Source organism: Platichthys flesus, chromosome 18 (assembly GCF_949316205.1).
Source record: "Platichthys flesus chromosome 18, fPlaFle2.1, whole genome shotgun sequence".
NCBI classification, from domain to species: Eukaryota; Metazoa; Chordata; class Actinopteri; order Pleuronectiformes; family Pleuronectidae; genus Platichthys; species Platichthys flesus.
The window spans coordinates 12136285-12156394 of NC_084962.1; the positions used below are offsets into that span (position 1 = coordinate 12136285).

The following is a 20110-nucleotide window of genomic DNA, read 5'->3' on the forward strand; positions in this document are numbered from 1 at the left end:
TCCCGACACGGCGAGGTGGACTTGTTACTAGGATCTCGTTCTGCTCCCGCCTGTCTAAACCAATCCTGTTTCAGGAGCGCAGTCTTTGCCTTTGACCTTGGGCAGTGGATTTCCTCGAGGCCAGGGTGGCCACTCTAGAAGTTGAACGAACTGGCTGCAAGGGGTGGAGGAAAAACGGAGGAGCGAGTGCTGAGGCAGGCAGAGAAATGTATGAATGACTGCAAAGAGAAAAGGCATGAAACCAATGAGGCTGAGGAGGAAACCGGGGAGCCAATCACAGAAAGCTTCTCCTCTCCCCCTCCAGCGTCTCCCTGACTTCTTCTCCTGACTGTTACCAGGTCACTGTGCCTGCCCGCGCCTCTGAATAATCTGTTTCATTGGGTCAGTGTGCCTCTCACAACGCGCCTGACTGGCTGGCTGGGCATACGCGGTTGCTAGGGAGCTCAGCCAATCCGAGCAAGGCGGAAGTTTCCCCCCCGGTTCCTAGGCAGGTTTCACGTGCTGTAGATGTTTTGGCGGGAGAGTGGGAGAGCACGAGCGGGAGGGGCGGCAGCGGAGTGAAGTGGAGCATGTGATTGTGCGCGTGTGTGTGAGATTGAGTGTGTGTGTGTGTGTGTGTGTGTGCGTGTGCAAGACAAGTGTGCATGTTTGCGAGCGCATGCTCATTTTGCCCTGCCTCTTGCTTTCTGATGCAACATCGAACTGTGTCTCCTGGGCTACTAGGGGACCTTGTTATGTTTTTTTTTTTTCTTCCTGTCCTCGCAGGAAACGAGAACCAATTGCTGTGCTGTTGCCATCGGAGCGGGGAGGTTTGTTTTCTTTCCACTCTCATCCCTGGTACCTCCCCGTCGACAGTTACCGTAGAAACAAGAGCAACTCCATCTCTATTTCCATCCATGTCTCCTTCCTTCAATGATTCTGCTCTCTTTTTTTAAATCCACCGCACAGCGCCCGCTTATCGACACTTTAACAGCCAATGAAGTATTCTGAAAGCTGTGTGACATCTCTGCAGAGGAGCTGTATAAAAGCAGAGATGTAGAACTGCACAGGGGCACACACTGCGGTACATCAAAACGCGTACGGTGGCACCTGAACTTCTGAGCTCGGTCGGAGCTCAAAACGTTTCGAGATGGCCCGGTAACAAGATTACAAGTGTCTCGGTGTGTTTAGTCAGAAGAGCTTGGGCTTCCCGACTCTAAATAACAAGCTCACCCACCACCACCACCCCCCCCCCCCCCCCTCTGCCCCCTTCGTCAACAGAGCAAAGCAGTTCATCACATCTGACAAGGTCTCCCCAAAATCCCATTATTGCCACTTGCGTACACACAGAGTTACAACAAGTCACACTATCACCAGGCAAGGTGAGAACCCTGGATTATGTCCAGTGACAGTATTTTTTTTTTTTATACTTATGGTACAAACATTTTCTCCCACTTCCTACAATAAATGTATGACACCAGTTATAGGTTGGGGCTATTGGGCTTTTGTCGTTTACATAATATGCATATATTGTGGATTTGTCTACCACCCATCTGACTTTCTGTCCCATCAGGTTTTGTTGTAGCCATTCTAATTTCTTTGACTCATTATCTCTGGTGAGTATAAGATTCAAAATCGATGGCCAAAAACTACAAAAGTAGGAATTAAAATATGAATAACGTACTTAGTCCTGTGCAACACATGTGAAGTCTGGTGGTTAGCTCGAAAGCCCTTTGTGACCTGTAATTTAAAAAGCTGTCGGTTATCACTCAATACTTTCACTGCCAAAAAAAATCTCACTGCTCAAGTTGTGTAGTTGTTTGATAGTTTCCCAGGTCATTTGGAGAAACTGATGTATGAGTATGTCTGAAAACACTTAGTCATCCGAATCAGAGTAATGAGTCAAACGCAGCTGGGCTTCCTGTTCAGTTGGGACTGAAGAAGCAGTTGAGTCCTCTTCAATGAATAGAGAACTGTCTTCATGACCAAACAAGTCTGCTCGGCTTTGACTCACGGGTCCCAGGTAAATGATTTTTACATTTGCGTTGTATATGTTGTTATATGATAGTATGAAATCAAAGAAATAACAGGTAAAACCCTCAGTGGATTTCAATTTGCCCCAAACATATCCAGCAATAACAATGTGATAACAAGAATCTATGGCTACAGATCCATCCAGCCATGTTAAACAGCGGTGGTCTCTGAGGCCATTAAATACATGGCGACGATGGATGATGAATTGAAATCTTAAGATGCATTTATTTGTCCCAAACACATGCAAAGGCGTGCACAGGCACACATGCAGGTAGGGAAATTTAACCTCTGCTTTTGACCCATCTGGTGCAGGACACACAGAGCAGTGAGCGACCATGTACCGCGCCCAGGGAGCAGATGTTGGGGGAGTAAGGTGCCTTGCTCAGGGGCACTAGACAGGGTAGGGAGAATCCTCTTGGAGTTTTGGACAAATCAATCCATGTTCGTCTTTTTGTTGTTTCTCCGTGGAGTCGAACCAGAGACGAACCAGAGACCTTTTCTGCCCATGGTCCAAGTTTCTGCCACTAGTCCACCGCCTCTCCTCTCCTTGTGTTCTGTGGTCGTCTCACTTGAACTATTGGCTACACTGCCCCTCCACAACATCCAGTGGTACCGCTCCGTTACTTGTGCTTCGTCAGTATCGCTAAACTGCTAACCTCTTTAGGAGCCATCATTGTCGTTGGCGAAGAGTCACAATCTCAGCTCCTTGTCGTGCCTCCGTCACTCACTGGTTTGTATCAATGTGGTTCGGCCACAAGCTCCGAGCCTGATGGATTCTTACGAGTGAGACGTCCAGCTGCCGTGAGAGGTCACAAGCAGCCACACTACCTGACAAATGGTTTGTTTACCACCTGAGCTGCCACTGCTCATCATCAACTGCTCATTTACTGCAACTTGTCATCACAGCTGTACACTGAAGACAAACTGAAAAACACAATATATCAAATTCATTACCATGCAACACATCAACGACAGCTCGCTCTGTTTTTGTTTTCTGCGGTGTTTCATTTAATTCATGGCAATGAAGTGGTGTCAAAATACGCATTGTCGTAGGGATGTGTTTCCCTCGGGGTGGTTCTGGGCTTCAAATGAGTTACCTTTGGATGAACTCTAGAAGAGCCGCGTTCATTGGCTGAGCCCCGTGCTCTACCTGTGGTTCAAATCAAGACGTGTTGACAGGATGGGCAGGAGGAGGAGGGGGGAGGCGGACAGCGGTTGCCAATAGCCTGTGAGAACTTGGCATCTGTCACGCAACTTCACAATCGAATTTTTTGCGAGAACCCGTCTCCCCCAAACAGGGACTTAGGTAGATAATTAGATGGTGGTGAGATTGAAAACCATAAAATTGTGATGCGAAGGTGCGTGAGTCACGCGCGTAAACACTGATGGAGCTGTTTGGGTGCGGAACGTATTTGAAGATTGAAAACAAAGCGTCTGGACGTCAGGCACCATTAGGGAAAGAGCCACAAAGCAAATTGTATCATTATGCAGTGAACTTTGAAAAAAATGTTCAACATCCAGAAGCCTTATCACCTCGGCTGGCAGCTCGTAGTCAGAAATAACTCACTGTGGAGAGTTTGTGAGTGCCTCACTGGGGAAAATTGTTCAGATAAAAAATGGGCTGGGACACATTGCCTGCCACTGCACCTGACACATTAGAGGTACCGGGAGTTTCAGTTTAGATGACAAGTTCTGAGTTCAGCGGCAGCACCAAAAAGGCTGTTTTTCCTCTTCAAAGGGGTTGAGGCAGTGCACTTCAAAGCAAGAGACAGCAAATGACTTAAAACAGCGGATGAGATTGCACAATGCGTGATGTTTGTGTTTCTGAGCGTCTCGCGTTGACAGCGCATCATGTTATGTTCTCTCCCAAAAACAGGGGGAAGAAAGTCTGATTTGCAACATAAACGAGCGGCTCCGTGTTCAAACAGACCAGACTTCACCAAACTGCAGCTAGACTGATGAAGAACTACACCCTGCCGCGGAGGTAATATCGGCGATGTGATAACTGACTGTGACTGAAACGCTCTATTCTTGGAGCTATTGTTTTGTGAACACTAATTAGTTATTGATAAAGGGAACTCGGGGGAGAATAAAAGCGATGAAATACTTAAGGGCGATTCAATTTTTCTTTTTTTTTTCATTACGTTGTTTTTCAAAAGCAGCACACAGCGGACTAATTAATTTTTTAAAGGTTCCACCTCTGAAAAGTAGCTGTAAATGCCTGAATACCAAATCAGAACAACTGATGTTTTTCACTTTTAAATTCCATTGGGATTTTTTTTTTTTTTTGCCTTCCATTTATTTTCTTCAAAAGCTGCTTTAATGAGACACTACTTATTTGTTATATTATAATACAGCTCTGTCCTTTCGAATCATTACCATCTAATCTCTACTCAACAATAGATATATAAGAACAATTATTTGATGCCAACATAAAACTTTGGCTCATCTAAATGTATTTGTATTTGACTCTTCAAGTCCCAACTATGAACTACAAAGCCTATCTCAGGTTTAGTAATCTACTAGAGCCAGTGGGTCAAAAAGGGGGGCTGTTAGTCAGAACGAAAATGTCTGAGTCAGTTGCCATACGGACTGTTTCCCAAACTTCTCCTGCCATCCCCCTGGTAAAATGTCTGCCAAAAAGTCTCTATGAGCAAATATGAGTATGCAGCAGGATATAGTGAGTGGACATGCTGATAAAAAAATGTAAGCAGGCATGAAATTGAAAGATTACAAAATACCTCAGGATGAAAAAGAGGAAACGTTAAAATAGATTTTGACATTGAAAGACGAACAGATTTAAGACCTTTTGATGATAAGGACCAACGCTGGTTTGGCTTTAAACAAAAAAATAATAATAGCGGAATTTGTACATCATGTCCTCCTGCCTCCTGCACGCTCTACCCATAGAAGCCACACCTCATCTGAATGTGCATGACATTTCCCCCCCGTTGTTATAAATGCAAAGATTTTGTTTGTGTGGCTGCAGGCTGCAAACTTCACCCGGAAAGACTGGATGACTAAAGTGCAATGAAACTGAAAGATGGAGTTATCATCGTCTGTTCATGTCCACCGACTGCTTCAGTCTGCATTGACTGACAACTGAGCAGATTTACTGTGGTTTACAGCACAACCCCCCATTAATCAAACACACAGTGAGAGCGGCAGTAAAGAGTGAGCGAGCAAAAAACAACCACCATCTGATCCCCTCCTCCAGATTTTTTGGGTGGGGTCCCTCTCGCTGCGGTGCTTAAGTTGGAGGGGGGGTTGGGAGCTGTCAAGCAGGAGATTAAACAAGGCAGAGGTGGGGGGGGGGGGGGGGGGGGGTTGTTTGCCAGGTTGCCTGTAAACTTTGCACGGGTTGGAGAAAATCACACTTCGCACATTAGCAGCTGTACAACAACAGGAGAGGAGGACAGCGTGAAAAACACAACATCCGTGAGTCGGGCTGACCACAGCTACAGCATCTGCTTTCATCCAGAAGAATCGTCTCCTGGGAAAAGATCTGACTCACGCGATGGATTAAACAGTCTCACTTTTTCTTGCCTGGCTGTTTTGCACTCGATAACCCTGACAGATCTGGCTTCATTTCACTAAACTCCCCCCCCCCCTTCCTCTTTAGAGTGATGCCATGCAGAGGGCGTGCCCCCCACCCTGCAGCCAGGGTCACCAGCCGAGGCTGCTGTTTATTCCACTGTCACAGCAGATTCATCAGAGGAGGAGGCCATGTTTAACACTGGGTTGCCCTCGGGGGGATGAAATGAACTGAACTGACACTGGCTCAATGTTTACATCAATGCATTGTCGATCCAGAATGCATTTAAGGGCATTTGAGTCCTACTATTTGTTATGTTTTGTTATTTTATATTCCTTTTCTACCATGTGTGATTATTATATCTATGAATCTGCACCCCCCCCCCCCCCCTCATCCCCACGACGACCCCCAGTACTTGGGTGGTGGGTTGCAATCACTCCACCAGGCAGCAACTCCCAATCAGCTGAGCTGGGCGCTGAAAGCAGTCACATGCCTCATCTGGGTTTGTGTTTTTTTTTTTTTTTTTTTCTTCCCCCTCCACGTGTCAAGATACACGGAGCAGAAGGCGGGACAAAAACAAACCACCTGATTGGCCAGCCCCGTGTCGCCAGCTTATGGTTGCGAGGAGGATTGTTCCCTTAAAGGGCCACACACCGTATTTTTATTTTTCCACCCTCAACAACAATACAGCAACAGCTCGACATCTCGTGCAGAGACCACTGGCATTCGGTTAAAATGCTCCAGTAAATCAGGCATAAATGACAAACGATGGTTTATACATTTACTACATTTATATTTAAAAAAAAAATCGAGATATGTGCATTTTATTTGACAATTTAAATTTGATGTCACTTCTTGATTACAATTCACATTATAACATATTAAGCTTCTTATTGTGATTGACAGGTGTAGTTAGGGCTGCATATGGACATTTTGCATATTTAACACAAAAAAATAGGGTTAGGGTTAAAATATTGCATGTATGTTGATAAAAACCTCCATTAGATATACAAATAAACATAAAATCATGAGGATTAAAGTTGCTTAGGCAAAGTAAACAGTGTGAGAGTCACAGGGGACAGTGATTATTTCGAGGAATTCAAGTGGATGTTGCCAATAATGATATATATATTTAATATATTCTAAAATATTATTAACCCTAACCCTTTGATTTAGGTAAATAATCTCAACACTGCGTATTTAGCTGAATATACATTTAAGATGTTGTTTTTTTTTATAGCTGTAACCTGATTTTATATCCTTCCACTGTGCAGTATTTGCATAACAACTGTGTCGCTGACTCGGTCCCTTTCACGTTGTGACGGAGGGGCGTGTCCCGGCCGTGTGGGGCGGGCCACTTCGACAAGAGGGGGGGAGAGGAGGAGGAGAAGAAGAAAAAAACAAACCCGACTCGACTCAGCAAACATCCACGAGTGGCTGTGATGCACAGAGGGGATACGAGCAGCTCCCGCACAGTCCGGATAGGAGACACGGTACCGGGAGGTTGTCAATATTCCACCGATCGCAACGGAAAGCGCGTTTGCTGGCGGTGAGTGTCGCGGACCCTTCGGTGTTTTGTGCTCACATTTCAAATGTCCTGTGATGGGTCTTTTTTTGCGGGAGTTTGAGCTCCACTAACCGGGGGGGAAGCGGGGCTCGGGCATGTCCTGACAGGAGCCGGAGGTGAGGAGCCTCCAGGCTGGTGGCACACGTTTGAAAGCATGTCTTTGATATATCCACGTCCCGGTTGGTTAATGTTCATTGAGGTGTTTCCTTTCATCTTCAAAGCACAACGTGATTATTTGCGCGTGGATTCTTGACGTTCCGGCTGATGATCTTTTTCCCGGGTCTACAGGTCACCACCGTCGACCCACAACCCAAAGTTAAATTGGCCCCCCCTCTTGTTTATTTCACGCATTAGTAGATTAATATCGTTTCCGAGCGAGTGGAACGTGTTGTTATCTCCGAGGTGTTTGTTTTGGGGAAGAGTTGTCAGAGGAGAAAGTGTCATTGGAGGAGAACAGTCACAACACCGGAACATCACACAAACAGAGATCAGACGTCTTTCTGAAATGGGTCTTATTTGTGTGTTGTTGCAGTCACAAGTAAACAAATAAGTCAGGGTGGTCGCGTGAGTTGCAGCCGCTTATTTTTTTAAATGCGAGAAAAAAAAGTTGAAATAGTTTTAATCGTGAATGTTTCATTATTAGTTGTGTCCATGTCTCAGCATATCGTGTGCAATGGTTTCCTCATTATACTGAGTTAGGGATGTTTTTATTTGTATTTGTATGTCTCCAGTCCCAAGCGGTCGAACGTGGCATGTTTACCCCGGGCATCGGGCTCCTGATGCTGTTAAAGCTGCACCGAGTCCTCGGTGGAAATCCGGGACCCACTTTCTGTTTATTAGAAACAACTTGCTGTGAAATATATAAATTTTTTTTAATTAGTTTTTTGTGCAAATTCAAACAGTTTTGCATCATTATTTCAAAAATGCGTACCCCGGCATACCAATTGAAAACATTGAGGTGTGTGATTAGCTGTGTCCTGCTTGGGCTCCATAGGGATCTGAATTGCCTGTTAACATGGAGACAATGGACGAAATAGCAGCAGAGCTCTCACCTTGTTTGCAACCCACCCCCACCCCCACCCCCACCCAACAGCCCGAGCAGAGGATGGAGCAGAGCCTGGTGCACAGATGGAGCAGCAGAGGGAGCCACTTAGTGCTGCAGCTCTGAGCCTCTGTCCAGCACCGAGGAGGTTGCCAGGCCTCGCTGTAGCCCCAGGCAGAGTGTGTGTGTGTATGTGTGTGTCGGTGTGTGCCTGTCTTTGTTTTTCTAAGAGTCTGCCACTATGGTAATCTTGCCAGTCCTCTGTCCAGCGCCTGTGGAAATTGAAGACAGGACTCACATTGTCGTTGACACGCAACACAAAGTGCACACATCTGATCTCAGTGGAACTTGCTGCACAGTTGCAGACTTGCAGAGATGCCCCTGCAGCTTAGTTTGCTTTAATTAATCTACTGCTTAACTTGCCTGGAGGAGAAGTTGCTGTGCTAAATTTCAGCAGAGCCCAATTACTTAGTTCACACTGGCCAATTGGATCAATTTAATTCCCCAAATTCCCTGGTAACAATGAAGCCCAGAGGATGTGTGGGTCAATACTGTGGTTTCTCTTTGTGTGTGTGTACCAATTACTAGTAACGCGGCCTGGCTAATCAAACAGCATCTTTCCCACAGTGGTTCAAGGTGTACTTTGTATGACATAATGCAACGAGACAGACTCACAAAAAGACATAGGTCTGCCCGCCTCTCTCTGCAAACACAATACCAGTGTATCCAGTTTTCAACTTTGTGCATTTGCCAGTCCACCCGGCCCATTTGCCTCCTCTTGCACAATAAAAAGGGAAAGATAGACACCCTCGACAAAGCCACACATACACACAAAAAAAGATGCAACAGTAGTTGAGATTGTGGCGCGCTGCCAACTAGGAAGAGAGGGCGGGTGTTTGCTTTCGGCAGGCGCAGTTGAGGACGAAGTGAAACTCGTTATCTCCCTCGTGAAGCGGCGGCTGCGTGCGGCACATGACGGCACACAGCCAGAAACTTTGGTTTCACTCACAGGCCACCTGGTGCTCAGTGTGTGTGTGTGTGTGTGCGTGTGTTTGTGTGTTGACAGAGGAGTCACTCTCCAGTCATTGTGTGGGCGAGAGCGAGAGGAAACGGTGAGCACAGGTTTAGATGTTGAGCAGCAGAATTGTGCAGGAGAGACATAATCCCGACTCTGCCCCGTAGCACACTCCTCCAGATTAAGGTAATTTAGATTGAGGGGAAAAAAAGCCTCTGCGGTTGATCCTTTAGCACTCGGTTACATTTTTGGCACAGTCTCTATAAAAACGTGCCAAAATCAGAGGGTGGTAATTCTGGTGTAGCATTGCCCCCCCACACACACACACAAACACACACACACACAGGGTGTCTCCATACGTTTGGCCCCTGTTGTGACTCATCACTGTATGGAAAAAGTGAAATGATGGCTGCAGCTACATCTGCCCTTGTGTATGTTTTTTTGGGGACGTATGGATTTCCATTGCCAGATTCATCTGTGCTTCTGACACCATTCCTCTGGTCTTGTTTGTTTTCAGTGTTACCTCACACAACATAAGCCTCTTAGTGGGTATTATAATGACTAACGATTTATTTCCATTTAACGTCGACTGGGTGAGATCATTTTTTCCATCTGCCAGAGGGCAAAGTTTCCACTGACAACAAGATGATATTTGGCTTTTTTTTTTTTTTATTGGTCTTGAAACAAATCACACCCAAATTTCCTGCCAGAAAAAGATCATAAACACGTACATCCCATGTGGGTCAGGTGCCGTGTTTACACCGACAAAACAACACAAACATGTACACAAATTTAAAGTTAACATCTCCTGTCCCCCCCCCCCCCCCCCCCCCTTCTCCTCTCCAGGGAGTTTACCGCTGAGGCGTCGGATGGATGATGAGGAGGAGGACATGTCACAGCCCATCTCGCAGCTCTGGGGATCGTCCTTCCGGGACGTCAAATACGAAGACCGAGCCACGCCTCTTTCAGCCGGACAGGCCCTGGCTGCCGTCACCGCCGCCGTGCCCACGTCGCGGGGTCACAACAACAACAGCATCGGCATCAACACGCTGCCCTGCAGCTTGCACTGGCAGCCGCGCATACCCTTTCACGGTAAGGAGGGATGAGAGATTTTGACCCCGCTGAAGTGATCTGGGATTATGGATTTAGAAACTGAGTCTACAGCAGTGGATGATGTACACACAGAGTAACCTCACACTATTGCTCCTTCCTTTTGAGTGGTAGGTTCCTCTCTGGGAAATCGTCCCCCAATCAGAACCAAATGAACGAAACTCTGTCTCTAACTTGATAATCAGAAGTTTTCTTTTTCGGGCGATTTGACAAACTAAATTCCATTTTGAATTATTTCTGCAAAACAGACTAAAAATGTTTTTTTCCTTGTAACTGGGAGATTCCCATTGAGGTTAATGTGAATGCTTAGAACTTATAAAAACAGCCCATTCGAAGACACTGTCTTGTTTGAGTTATGAGGATTTAAAAGGTCTACGGCTTAATAAAATGCTGTATCATTTAAAAAACAATTTGAAGAGACAGCGATGGCAACTAAAACAGGAGTTATGTGCTCACCTTTTCCTAGAGTTTGTATTAAGAATTGATTCTTGATTTTATATATATATATATTTCATTTAAACTTAAATTCAAGTTATTATAATCCCATTCCTGCCATTTCAAGTTTTTTTGCATATTAAATTTGCAATTCTTGAAAGAGTCTGACAATACTTTCATACATAGGTAGCCACATTAATAAGTTAATCGGATTTAATCCAATATCGTTTTTCCCCTCTTCAAATCAGTGCGACAGCGGCCTAATCGGATTTTAACCAGTGATGCAGCAGAGGGCCGCTGTTGTGCAACAACGTACATGTTGTTCTGGGTTTAAAGTCGTCAATACATAAACACACCGCTGTCATTACCTTGTCATTCACTCTAATCCAACCAGCAATGGAGGTCATGCACTTGGCACCGAGCCATTTTTCTTCTCGACACATTAACAGCACGGTTGCAAGGCGCCTGCATCAGACGTCATCAACACATAAAAGCTATTGTTTTCCCTCCGAGTGGCATTACTGCAGAAGAGCAGGCTCGAGGCAACGAGTGAACTCGGTGACACATCCCACAGAAGTTGAGTTAATAAGGTGTTTGAGTTCTTCCACCTACCGACACTCGCACACGCTCTGTGTTGTCTGTGGATTCTTCAGTTGTACTTTGAGTGTCTGATCTTGTAACGTCTCCAGCCAGGAGAAGATCAAACCTGACACGGCGGAGTTTGAGTAATAATATTAGTAGTAATAGTTTTCCCCCGAAGGTTTTTCACTGTCTCGTCTATGATCAAATAGAAAAAACATATTAGTACCACTGCATTCCACCGATAAAACAACAACAACAACTTCTGAGTATCTTCGAGATCCAACAAAGTTTTTAAGAAGCTCGATTTTTTTTTTTTTGTTCCTCTCAGGCAGCGCTGGATTACGTTCACATTTCCCCGCTCACTTTGAGCCAATGGAGGACCGGGGAGAGAGACAGCATGAAGAGGAGGAGGAGCAGGAGATGGAGGAGGAGGGCAGAGGGGAGGAGGATGAGAGGATGGCAGAGAGGGCGGAGGAGCAGGCGGGGTTGAGCGTGGAGGCGCAGATCGGACGCAAACTTCGGGAGATCGGAGACCAGTTCCAGCAGGATCACGTTGAACTGGTAAGCCTCGCCTCCCAGAGCAGTGACCTTACTTGACCTCAGACTTGGTGCACGCAAGAGGATTCATCAGATCCTTAACACATGAACAGACATCATGATAGATTTAACACATTTTTTTACAATTTTCATTTTAAGAATGCAGACACCAGGTGATTCATTCTAGACGTGGATCCATGTACTTTACTTGCCAACCTCAGAGTGGTGACTCCTGGGATTTGGGATCTCACAGGGTCCAATGTTGAGGTGGACCTTCATGTCTGTCAGGTGGTTGCACCTGCAGCAAAAAATCAAAGCACCTGAGAAAAGCTGTGGCTGAAGTCATGGCTGAGAAGATGGAATCAGCACGACTTAGACATTTGGTCAAAGTCAAACACAGAAATCTGTCTAGTTATCCAGTAGAATAGTGTCACAAGCTGAAATGTAGATTACCAAACCCATTCCCTCAAATCTCAATTGCGCATGAAAGCTCAATACTTAATACTTACATACTTATAACCGAAGGGGCACAGCCTGTACTTGAACTTTTAATATGTGTCAGTTTTAATTTTATGGGACTAAGAGGTACCTGGTGCCAGTTTGTGGCTCAATCCTGGGAACAAAGCAACAGAACATCTTGTCCAGGGATATAAACACGTTCTTGGCCACAGTGAAAGGGAATAAACCACTAATAAGGCAGGGTTTAGTTACTTCATAGTTCATACTGAAAACGAGGAAAACTACTTTCTAGACAACTAATGTCATCTTCAACTGGGGCACTGAAATCATGAATCTCTTACTCTCAGTATTTATTATTAATCAGCTGTTTGGTGTTGTAGTCAAGGTCGTCTCTGTCTTATATAAACACAGAAAAAAGTCCAGACAGAGTGTTATAAACGATGCTGTCATTACAAACAATAAGAATACCAGTGGATACTTCCTGGGCTGCAGACTGAAAGAAAAACCAAACGAGTGAACTCCATGCCCTCTTCTGTTTAAAAGGCTTTTTTAGAAGGAGGAGATGAAATGACTCCCAATTCCCACCAGTATCCTTTACTCTTCTGTCTCCACTTTGGTATTTAAAGTCTTTTTAAATTTTTTATTCATTTCTTTTACCTTAAAAAAAAAAGAAAACAACAGACGATTCTGCCCTTCAGACGAATTCTTTACACCACATGTTTTCACAATTGTGTTTACTCTGAGGGAACTGGGCTCAGTGTTTGCAAAGCTCCGGGGGGGGGGGGCACACATACCCTGTCTGGTTCCCGGTGTGGGCTTAATCATGTGTGGAAACGTCAGACTGCCACACATGCCTCAGCTCTACCTCGAAAGACCACAACGTGTGTGCAGTCCCCGGCGTGATTGATGGCGTGTCACCTGTGTCGGTGTTTAAAGGGGCAGCTAATGGGCTGACTCAGCAGATCCGCCGGTCACATGACTGCAGCCGTGGTTAATAAGTACACACGTGTACCCAGGGGGCCGGTTTCGAGTCTCTTATCTGCTGCCGTAACTGTTTGGCCATGGGGTCTATGTTGACAACAAGGTGCGGTCGATATGTTTTTAAAACTGAGGTTAGAAAAGGCTCGACAAAAGAACAAACTGTATAAGAGAAAGGAGACATATGAAAGTGTGAGAAAGAATTCAAAAAAAGTGATAGTGGAGGAGAGGTGTTGACTTTGCAGGTGAGAGCGACGCCCGCTGTCACGAACAGGAGAGAGAGCGGCACGCACGTCTGTGTCTGGGTAGACTGCGTCGGCTGTTTATTCGCCCGTCTAAAAATAGAGTCTGACTCACACACTTATAGACGCAGCCAGTAACATGACGGCTACCCACAATACCTCAGTTGTCCCGTTGGCTGCCTCAGTGTGTGTGTTGTGGTGTGTGTGTGTGTGTGTGTTTAACTCTGTGGCGGAGAGAAGAGAGAAAACTGTCTCTTTTGTCTGGCTTCTGCTGTCGAGTTGGGTTCTAAGCTGCAGGTTTGTTTTTTTGGATAAGTGCTGGTGCAGGGATATTTTTTCAAAGGGGGGATATAATCATGAAGCCACTCATCATGATATCCAATCACCCGTCTCGGTGTTTGCAGCCATTGTTTGACAGTTTCACCCGTTTCTACAAGTAGACGTTGCCGGTGCGGGGTCTCCCGTGTGGCTTTCTGTTCATTTCAAGCACATTATATCGGTGGTTTGAAGTCTCAAGCGTCAGTTGGGACATCTTAAGCTTGACAACTTTAAGAGCAAGAATGCACAGAGAGAGATTTCTTGAGCAGTATTGGATGAATTAAGCGTTAAAAAATGAAAGAAGAAAACACACCATTCTCCTCTACCTACGCAGATAAGAGACAGAAGGATGAGCCCCATGTGGAACAAACCGGCGTGCTGTGTTTAAATAAGCTCAGCAGTGTAGAATTAAAGCAATTAAGGACAATTAGGGTTACATTTAGCGGTGCTGGCTCAATTCAGTTAAGTCTGCTTGTTCTGCATCAAATAGCCTGTGGCAGACCCTGATTGCCGGGGCCTGCCAGAGACCTTGACGGAGCGAGAGCAGAGGGGAGGAGAGAGAGAGAGAGAGGGAGAGAGATCGTAACATGAGCGCTTATGCAACAGGCTGCAACATCCCCCGACTGTTCAGAGAAAGCCAGCGGGATCGGGGCAGGATCAGAGATGAGGAGGAGAAGGAGGAGGAGGAGGAGAAGGAGGAGGGGAAGAGGGGAGGTTGCAGGATGCAGTGAGGAACCCCTTCATCTGTCTGACGACCACAAGGGTTACACACACACACACACACAAACACACACACATACAGAGCCAGAGGAATGACAGAGCTGGGAGGAGGCAGCTCCGTGGGTGGGAGCGGTTTGGTTTCCTTCGCCGTGTCTCGCTAATGATCCGGCCGACTCCGCCGTCAGGAGAGGGCCGTGATGAAATAGACGGCGTGCTCTCTGAAAGCGTTTCGCCGTGAGCTGTGTTGTTTGGAAGTGGGAGCTTTAATAAGAGTCTCGAACCTGAGAGGAGAGCAAAGAGTGATGTCATTAAGATGAGTGGCAGCTTGTTATTCAGGTCATTTCATTTCAAGTCTTTGAGTTCATGAAACATTTATTAACTGGATAAAAAGCACAGTCTAATTTAATAAGGCCTCAACAAATTGTACCATCTCTTAGATCCCTGTCCCCTAAAAATGCCTGAGATTTATTCTGCACCTAAGACGGGTTCTTCCCTGACCGCATCCTTCCATCAAGTTTCGTGTTGACTGGGACATTTTTGCATAATCTGGCAAACTAACAAACAAACAAACAAGCCCTGACATTTAAATTCACTAGGTCCAGATTTGCATTTGGATCTGCGCCAAATATGTTCAACGTTGGAGGAACTTTGACCCACGATATATTTGCTTTACATTCGTGTCAATGAATGTGTGACCTTATTATTCAGTGAGTTCCTCCCAGACTCCTACCTCATCAAGTGTGGTGGTAACCAGTCCAGCTGTTTTTTCGCGTAATCTCGCCAACAAAGAAGCAAACGGGTGAAACCACCAGGTCCTCGGCGGAGGTGATATCATTGAACGTGTGTGTCTGGGGATGAGAGCCGCTGCACCAGATACTGAGCTGCACTAGTATCAGTGCAGGATGTGCGTGTGATAGAAATGTTGTCTAGACACAAGCTACTGTTGTGGAAACATCCAGTCTTCTTGGTCATATGGTTTTATCTCACAGGGTTTACCACAGGTCACAAGGCCTCTACCAACACCTGTAACCAGTCTTAATGATAAGAAGTATTACATTTTAAACATGCAACCCTCCATGGTGCTAATAACGTCTCTAATAATGTCTTTCCTTTTTCGGTCTCCCTGTAGTTCATGAGGCACCAGAGACAGAACCTGCCCGTCTGGATGCGGTTCACCGTGGCCCTGTTCGGCTTCCTGTTTCCCAGAGAGCCTCCGGTGCCCCGGCTGAGGGTGGAGCAGAGATGAGGGGACTTCCTGCTCCGCCCCTCGCCTCGGCCCTTGCTTTCCAAAAAAACAAGGGACCAGACTTTTTAGAGATGGCACTGTAAGATGGAACACGGGTTTGGATTTTGTTTTCTAATTGAATATGAAGACGACATGAAGACAAATCGGTCACCGCTGGACGGAGACTGAAGACGAATTTCTTTTCCTTTTTTCCTTTTTTCGGGGGGGTTGTTTTCTTGTTTTTTCCCGCCTCTCCAAGAAGAAGCCATTGTGTTTGAAGAGATATTTTCGAAATATTTGTAAGATTACCTATTTTGTACAGTAAACTCCTCTTTTTATTTGGTAATTCAAGTCTTGAAGAACCTTCATCAGTCCAGGGAATGCCTTATTCTCTCCTGCCACAGTACATTTACGCTTTTTGCATCCAGGACATCACCTGATGTGATCCATCTTAAAGATTTGGCCACTTGTTTTTTATTTTTTGGCGATACACTGTGGACGTGGACATTTCTGTGCTGATGTCACTGACTTTTAACCTTGAGGACTCGGGGCACATTTTTTTTTATTTATTCTCAGAAAAACAATAAGCCCTCTGCTTATCCTTTACTGTTCCGCACTGGCTAATTTGAAAACATGGTTGTGATGACATTGTTGCAGATTTACACACTTTTGTTGCACTGTTGGTGTTTTATCAGCTTCCACTGTAGACGTAGGGAAGTTTTATCAACCTGGCGTCCTCCATCAGCCTCCGACCACTCGTGTTAGTAGAAGTGGTGTCACGACCCACTGCGTAGATTTGGATTTTGTGGATTTAACCCATTAAGACCAAAGGACGGCGATTAAGAACATGCTCTAAAACTTTGGCGGATTTTTCAAAAACTTTTCTTTCCAGCCTCTGAAGCAGATACATGAAATAAAAAGCATTTGACAGTGGCTTTCATTGTATATCATTTGCCGTTTCCTTGAAATTCTACACTTTAAAATCTATCTAATCTATTTCGCAGCAGGTCTTGATGGGTTAAATCATTAATGGACGCTTACTTGAATTTGGGTGTACCATAGGTTTCAGTCGCGAACGGGATTCAAAGTGTTGATTCCTCGTTTTCGACTCGCCATCGTGTGCATTTCAGAGTGTGCAGTAAAAGTGAAACCAAATAAGCACAAAACTCAAATCAAATCTCCCTCGTGGGATTTCAATCAGGGAACGGGAAACAATCAGATGTAAAGCTGAAAAGCTTCGGATCAATTTCATCCCTTTCTAGAGCTTTTCAGGGTTTTCTTTCTCTGGCCGAGTGGACAATCGCAGATTTCGCCCCCCCCTGTAGGAGAGACGACCTTTAGGAGCGTTTTTAGGGCTGAGCAATATTCAAGCCAGTGGGAAAGAGAAATACAAAACTTAGGGATCGGCTGCATTTGCAATCAAACTGACGTCCGTTTATTTGATTTAATTCCAGGTGTAAATGTCACGAGCACTGATTCAAACCCTGTCGTGCTGATACACGTATGACAAATCTCACGTTTTAATCTCCTGTTCAAGTGCTTTCTTTCACCAAACTGCCAGTGGTACATTTAGCCTCACAGTAAAAAAATAGATTGTGTATATTTCCGAAAAAGCATTTTACAAACACACACACACACACACACACACACACACACGTGGCAGACAGTTAAGTGATCTAAACGTGATAGCTGCTACGTTAGCATTTCGCAGCGACACAGCCATTTGTAGTCTTTTGAGACTTTAAATAAGATGTTCAAAAATTCTCATTGGATGTATTCTTTCAGTCTGTTGTAGATTCATGATATGAACTTTTGAAGACACTGATGGTTCTTTTCCTGCTTTATGTTTTCTTCAGGGAGTAGTTAACATCCGTGTTAAACATGAAATGTGTTGGCTGTCATTCCGCCTTCGAGTGAAAAACATTTCTTTAGACTTTACAAAAAACGCTCCAAAGCAGCTTCCCACAGCATCATCATGGAAGTGAAACAGATTATCAGGTCCAGTGTGAAGGATTAACAAAGGGGTCTATCAGCAATTTGATTATAATATTCATAATTGTTAGACCAGACCGAACAAAACAATCTCAGAGGGTCTTCCGCATCTTCTTTATTTCATAAGATATTCGGCCAAATGTCCTAATTTGGCAAGAGAGCGTGGTGAGGGTGTGGGAAGGGGGAAAAAATGGTTATCAAAAAGCTGTAGATTCTCCTACACGTTCAGAAAGGGAGGTGTCTGTTGGATGCCACTAAATCCTACACACTGGTCCTTTAACCGACAGTAGCTGAACCAAAAGTTTGTTTCCTGCAAACACTGATCGCTGAGCCAGTTCAGATATTGTGTTGCACTCTGGTCGTCAGTCCAAAGCTTTAAACCCATTTAACTACTCCCTGTCCTTATACTGAGAACACTTTGTTAGATTTCTTTTGGAGATAATTTATTCTAATTTATTTTGTGTATATTTGCTCAGTGCTACTGTATAGATGACTCTCAGTGTGTACAGTCCAATTTTCTTCTCCTTGTTTATGTGCATTCGGTTGTGTATTCAATGCCTGTGTGTAGGGGAGGTCGGACTGAAAGCCACGTGCCTCGTGCGAGTCTCTCTTACAAATCACGTGATTAACAGACAATCAAATGTACAAAATGTGCCTTGTGGATAACAGACCCGCCCACATCTTCATCATCCCCATCAGCTTCATCAACACTCGGCAGACAATTACCCAAAAGTCACTGGTCACGGCTCTTGTTTCACTTGGGCTCTGTGAGATCAACGTACGGTAGAGTTGGCACGAACAGTACGTTCGTTGTGCCTTTTATACGAAATAAAAAACAACAACAGCAACAACATAAATCTGTGTGATTCCTCACATCAGCTCACGAGGCACCGGCTCAACCTTTGACATCTCTCAGCACGAACGGCAGGTCCTACCACGCAGAACCTTCTCGATGCCGAGAGACGACTGTTTGCAATCCCTGTGCACTGTAAAAAAACAAATATTTTTACCTGTAAACTGTATTTTGCACCTCTCTCTTTCTACTCCTGTGCTGAACTTCCCTTCCCCACCTCTAGAAAAACTTAAAATGCTGGATCGGCCGAGTTTGTCTTGGGTTTTTCGTGCTTTAACATCTACAATCTAGTAGGGCTGCGGGTTTACATTTGAAGGAGGAATGAGCCACCGTTTTGTTTTTATTTTGTACTCGAGCTGGGTTGGTGTCACTGCTGCAACCCGGACTCACGAGAAACATTTAGTTATATACGTTCAGCCTTCAGTGTCTTTGCTATCAAATTTCTTCAATCGTTTTTTTTTTTTTCAAATATCCAAGAACGAGTGCATCTTAACTGTCAAGTGCTGTGATTTGGTGTTTTTATACATTTGACACGAATTTGACAGCTACTGTTGCCATGTTTATAAAATTTTATCAAAAACTTTTTCCATGCTTTTTTGTAACAAGACGGAGAAAGAACTACAACACGACTCTTTTTGCTTTTCTATGATGGCTTTTTATTAAGTGCTGTGGCATTTTTTTCAGATTTCGGATATTGCCAATTCTGCTGTCACTCTCAGTTCAAGGGCTTTTTTCGATAAATGTAAATGGAGTAAAAATGCATGTCCGACATTCCTGGAAAAAAAATGTTCTGTATCCTTAAGGGTTTGAATGTAATTTAATGGAGTGAAAAACCACAATATCTGTTTTTAATACATGGACTGAACAGTGGAACTTCTCTCAGACTCCTGTGCTGAGTTTGAGCGAAGGGGGTTTGTACTGTCCTCAAGGCGCTTTCTTTAAATTCAGAGTGGTCTCAAGGATTTCACATTCATGTGTTCTATGAAGTGAGACCCAGTCCAGATGTAGCAGTTCTTTTTCTTTTTCGTGAAAGCATTGGCTGTGTCATCTTTGGGACTGCTCTGTGTCAGCTGCACCGTTTCCAAACAGCGCAGGACGTGGAGCGAGGGAGGTTTCGGAGGCGGACCGGGGATGTTTGTTCTTTTTTCTAGTGCAATATGCTGTACATAAGAGCTTGGCTCTCCAAATCTTACAACTTCTCTTAAGTTCTTTTGTTGTTCAATGGGTACATTGCTGTTTTTTTCATTAAAACTTTATGGACAATTGAAATGGCCTGTGCATCTTTTTCTGTAATTAATCACAAACAAGCAGAGAGTACTTGGCTCCAATTACTGATATTAACTGGTCTCTGACTAACCAACTTTTTTAGTACATTAATGACTGAATAGTGATGTGTCATTTGTGAACAACGCTCTTCTCAACAGCTCTTTGGTAAGAACAATGGGAAAGCTGTTGGATACTTGAGCCGTTCCGTTAAATATTGTGCC

General features: G+C 44.7%; 1 protein-coding gene across 1 annotated transcript; it reads left to right on the forward strand.

Annotated features, from left to right (window-relative positions):
* Window positions 1-6971: 6971 nt before the first annotated feature.
* LOC133973491 (bcl-2-modifying factor-like) lies at window positions 6972-19892 on the forward strand. Its single transcript, XM_062411399.1, has 4 exons — window positions 6972-7097; window positions 10019-10264; window positions 11628-11860; window positions 15683-19892. Exons 2-4 carry the CDS (start codon window positions 10042-10044, stop codon window positions 15797-15799), a joined length of 573 nt encoding a protein of 190 aa, XP_062267383.1. The 5' UTR covers window positions 6972-7097; window positions 10019-10041; the 3' UTR covers window positions 15800-19892.
* Window positions 19893-20110: the final 218 nt, after the last annotated feature.